General features: G+C 35.0%; 1 protein-coding gene across 1 annotated transcript in view; it reads left to right on the plus strand.

Moving 5' to 3' along the window:
- AGGF1 (angiogenic factor with G-patch and FHA domains 1) overlaps window positions 1-5,425 on the plus strand; it is a 91,272-nt gene that overhangs the window by 32,704 nt on the left and 53,143 nt on the right. The window contains exons 3-4 of the mRNA XM_007943438.2: window positions 2,124-2,326; window positions 3,640-3,804. Coding sequence (XP_007941629.1) covers window positions 2,124-2,326; window positions 3,640-3,804 — 368 coding nt within the window. The remainder of the gene's footprint in view (window positions 1-2,123; window positions 2,327-3,639; window positions 3,805-5,425) is intronic.

Raw genomic sequence — 5,425 nt, forward strand, 5'->3', positions numbered from 1 at the left:
TAAACACACAGGAACAATCACCAAAAAGAGGGAGGGGAGGGGAGAGGCAGTTAATGAGAGAAAATAGTTAAAGAAATACTTTAAAAAGCCAAAGGAAATATGAGTAGAACAAGGGGGGGGGACCCCAGCAATATCTGGGAAATCAGAGGAAAGAGGTAGAGTAGAAGAATAATGAAGAAAAAATGGGAAGAATACAAAAAGAAAAACAAGGAATAGGGAGAACCACAGAAAGAAAAAACAACCAGGAAAAGGGAAGAGAGAAAAAGCCAAAAATTAGAACCTAGGAAAGGAAGAAGACAGAGTAGTAATAAAAAGGATGAAAAAAAAAATTTTTTTAAACAGATAAACTAAAAAAAGAAAAAAATCTGCACGGGGCAGGGCACCCAGGCTCCATCAGCGCACACAGACCCAGAAGATGGATGGGAGTGAGGGATGGCCGCACTTCCATTCACCAAGAGAATGTTGGATATAAGAGTAACAAGGGGAGTATCACACCTTTCCAGTCCTCAATGTTCAGAATGTCCTTGCAGTTTCTGGCAAGTGAAGCCTATTCTTAGGTCCCTGGAATCTGAGAAAATGCTATTGCTTTCAGTATCCAAAATAGTTGGACCACTTGTAAATGTTTGAAATGGCTGCACCCTCCGGACAATCCTCCATGCAGCCCCTGGCTATCAGGGCTAATTTTTAGGTTAATTGTTAGGTCCTTACACTACTTGGCAATATCCAGGCTGTCTGTGCTGTCAGGATCGACAACAGTGCACAGCTCTGTATGTTTCCTATTTCGGTTTTTCCAGCAGGTTCTTCTACTAGTTGTTCAGTCCACTTCTGTATTCTTCCTTTCAAAGCTTGGGGCTCCAGGATTTTCTTCTGTATCTGTGTTAACTGGTTCCCCTTCGTTGAAGAGGGTCTGTGTACTTTGCCTCTTCTGCCATTTTACTGGAACTCTCCTCTTGATTTCTTGTAGTGTTTTTTTTAGTTTTCTTTGTATAGGTCTTATTTGTGTCTATGGTTAAATGTATTCCTCAGTTCTTCGTCTTTTGGGTGGTTATTGCAAATGATATTGTTTTCCTGATTTTCTTTTCAGAGTTCTCTTTCTTCATGTAAAGGAATCCAACTGACTTTGTATGTTGATCTAATACCCTGCAGCTTTGCTGAATCCTTCTATTAATTCCAGTAGTTTGCTTGTTGAATCTCTGAGATTTTGAATGTTTAGGGTCATATAATCTGCAAATAGAAATAGTTTGACTTCTTACCAAATTTGGATACCTTCCCCCTCACTTTCTTGCCTGATTACAATGGCTAGGACTTCCAATACAGTATTGAATAGGAGTAGTGATAAAGCACATTCTTGTTTGGTTCCTGTTTGCAAGGGAAATGTTTTCAGTCTCTCCCCATTGTGAATAATGTTGCCTGTTGATTTGGTATAAATGCCCTTAATTAGGGAGCTCTGGTAGCATAGTGGCTAAGACACTTGCCTGCTAACCAGACGGCTGGCGGTTCAAACCCACCAGCCACTCCTCGGAAGGAAGGTTGGGCAATGCTACTTCCGTAGTGATACTGCCTCGGAAACCCAAGGAGGGGTCGCTATGAGTCGGGGCCGACTCCACGGCACATAACAACAACAACAACAAGCCCTTAATTATGTTGAGGAATTTCCCCTCTCTTACTGTTTTATCAAGAATAGGTATTGAATTTTCCTAGTAAGTTTTCCCTACTTTCATTCAGGACATAATTAGCTAAGTTGCTAAACACAGAACTAGTACTAGCATTAGCTATCTGAATTATTTTTTTTAAAGTCATCATTATGAAAGAAATCTAACAAAAATCCACCCCTAATACCTTTATTTCATTGTCCATTGAGAAATAATGATATGAAGGGATGTAGTTAGAAGATGTTAAGTGTTGCTAAGGTATTTATTTTATTTTTGACAGAACATATCTGTTTTCTTTTTCATTCTTGCTGTCCTCATCACTGGTTTTAATCTTTTAAAGTGTGTACAATTGTGAAAATTAGGATTTGTTTGCAATGTGTGCTATTTTGTTTTCAGTCCAGTGTCTTGGAATTAATTCCTTTTTATACACACTGTTCTAATATGCTGTCACTTAATTTATCTTTGCTGCAGATTATTATTATCAGACATATTATAAAGATGTTAATCTTCCAAATAAAGGAACTGATCTCTCAGTTCAACAAGGTCAGGATATTGAAGCTTCTACTTTTAATTCTGAAGACCAGTCAGAAAGAGAAAATGATGCTTATGCTGGCACTGACATAAGAGAAGATGTTAAATGTAGGCAAGAAGACCATTTCCCTTCTAATTCACAGGTAATAAAATATTACACATGAAACGATTGATGCCTAAAATTTGTTCTTTGTTGTCTTTATTATATAGAAAATAAGATCATGTGTTTTGCTTTCTTTTTTTAAAAAATATGTAGAAAAATGAACTTTGGTCCATTATAGCATATTATAAGGGTTTTAAATATTCTTATACATACTTATGCAAAGAATGTTACAGTTTTTGAGAAACAAAAATCAGAACTTGTCCATATGTATAATTTATTTCCTTCTCTCTTGTTTCAAAAATGCATAACGTACATAAACTTAAAAAGAAAATTTGTTGTATATGTTAAGACGTTCTGACTTCAAATTAACTAAGGAAATTTAGACGAGTGCCCAAAGACAATAAATGTTCTTACCTAAAAGTAAAATACAAGAAATCTTAACATAGACAAATATATATTTTCTTTTCATAATATCTATGTCTAGTTATTATTTGTCCTTCAGAATCTATTATTTTTGTTTGTGCATTGTTGATGTGATAGGTAAGGTGTTATGGTAACTTTAAATTAAAAAAAAAAAAACTTTTTAATGGAAAATTTTAAGCATATATAAAAGTAAGAATAAATAGTATAATGAACACATACACCCATCACTCATAAGTTCATAGCCAGTTTTGTTTAATTAAACACCCCTGCCCATTTTCCCCATTCCATCTTATTTTTAAACAAATTCCACATATTTTATGAGTGCTAAAGGTTTCATATATAATAAATACAAGGACTTTTTTTTTCTTAAACACACTACCATTTTCACAACTAATTTTTTTTTAACATTTCTTTTATATCACATATCTTGTCACTGTTCAGATTTCCTTAAATGTTTTATTATTTTGATTTTTACAGTTTATTTGTTTGAATCATGATCCAAGTAAGGTCTGTTCAGTGTTAACTGGTCAGTGTGTGCCAGAGCTCATTTAATCTTTAGCTTTCTCCCTCCTCCTCTCTCTTAATTTTTCCTTTTGAGCATGTAATTATTGAAGAGTGTCTAGATCATTTGTTTTACAGAATTTTTAGGGTCTTTATTCTGTGGATTGCTTCCCTATGATATCACACACTTACTTTTGAATAATTGTCACTCTCTTTTATTGCCTTTCAAAAATGGGTTAAAATTGAATTATTAACTCTAGTAAATTTTTTAAAGAATGGATCAAATTGTAATCAATAGCTACGCTTCTCCATTGCGGACATTGAAGTCTTATTTTAAAATAGATTTTAAGTCTATTTATTATTTTGAATTCTAACTTTTAAACGATCATGCAGAACCTTTTGTCTCATTTCTCATGACTGTCTTACTAGGAATCAGCATCTGCATTAGCAACAGAAAATACATCTTTAGAAGGTTCATCATTAGCTGAAAGTTTGAGGGCAGCAGCAGAAGCTGCTGTATCCCAGACTGGATTTACTTATGATGAAAATACTGGATTATATTTTGACCACAGCACTGGTTTCTACTATGATTCTGTAAGTATTTCACACCTTTTAATACTTTTTGATTGTGTAGCTGGCTGCTTGATACCAAAAATGAAGTCTTAAGCTGTGTAAGAAAAGCAAGAAACTGTAATTAAAAACTGTAATTAAAAGTTATTTGACAATAGGAAAGAATTATAAAATAGCCTATGATAGTACACTCTGAGTCTTTAATTAAATAAAGTAAATTGTTATTTGTGATTATTACAAATTAATATCTTAGAGTAGTCTAATAACTTTTTGGAGCCCAGTGGCCATAGTGATAAGGACTCAGCTGCTAACCAAAAGGTTGGTAGTTTGAACTCACCAGTTGCTCTGTGGAAGAAAGATGTGGCAGTCCATAAAGATGCCTTTCATGGCAGCCTAGGAAACTGTGTAGGAGACCCTACGGGGTGGTTCTGTTCTGTCCTGTTGGGTTGCTGTGAGTCAAAATTGACTTGACAGCGAGGGAGTGTTTTGGTTTGGAATAACTTTTCATTTGTAAAGTAATGTTAAACTGTTAGAGCTTTTATTAATAAAGATATAAAACTAATTTTATTATTGTAAAAATAGTGAAAGATTTAAAAGCCTAAACTAGTATTTTTTTTTTTTTACAGAATTTAAAGGAATTGAGATTTTTAATTTAGGCTTGGGGTGGTACAATTTTTACAAATTTATTTAAAGATTGTTATTTATCTTATGAATGCATCTGATGCCACAGAGGGAGTCTTTTTTCTTGAATTCTCAGTAGTATGTTTATTATTAGTGTTATGTATTCTGTGGTTTTCATCTTTTTTTTTTTTTTTAAATCAATTTGCTAACAGTGAGAACTAGTAGTTCAGTATGTTGTTGTTATTTGCTGTCGAGTCGGCCCCGACTCATAGCGACCCCTCCTTGGGTTTCCGAGGCAGTATCACTACAGAAGTAGGATTGGCCAACTTTCTTTCTGAGGAGTGGCTGGTGGGTTTGAACCACCAGCCTTCTGGTTAGCAGTCAAGTGCCTTAGGCACTATGCTACCAGAGCTCCTAGTAGTAGTTCAGTATAGAATCAGAAATATAATGGACCACTGAATAGGACAGAACCAGAAAATAAAGTTCTTGATTTATGTTACACTGTTAATGACTATTGAAGTCTAACATGTAATTGGGTTTCATTCAGGATTTGATGACAATGAAGATGGAACTCATCTATAGACATACCTCAATCTAAAGGGTATAGGAATATCATATGGTCCTTGGGGGAACTTACAGCACGTAGTGCTCAAAAGTAGAGATGTTCACCATTCGAGCTACTGGAAATATTGTTAATTAAACTAGGGAACATAATGATTATACTAATGACCTGGTTAAGATAAGGGATTTCTTGGGCTTGTCAGTCTGTACTTGGTAGCCTGTTCTGGTTATGTATCAATTTGGATATGCCGTGATTCTCAGTAGTTTGGCAGATATTATGTAATCATTCTCCATTTTGTAATCTGATGCGAGCAGCCAGGCAGTTGAAAGGGGAGAGTGTCCTTGGTAGTGTGGCCAACATCTTAGTATATATGGACATTCTAGCAAATCTCGCACTCTCTAAATACTCTATCCAACTTGTCATCCTCTGCCCTCTACTTCTTGGGACACGAGATAGCTGCCT

Source organism: Orycteropus afer, unplaced genomic scaffold (assembly GCF_000298275.1).
Source record: "Orycteropus afer afer isolate SDZICR_OR568_19922 unplaced genomic scaffold, OryAfe1.0 scaffold00107, whole genome shotgun sequence".
NCBI classification, from domain to species: domain Eukaryota; kingdom Metazoa; phylum Chordata; class Mammalia; order Tubulidentata; family Orycteropodidae; genus Orycteropus; species Orycteropus afer.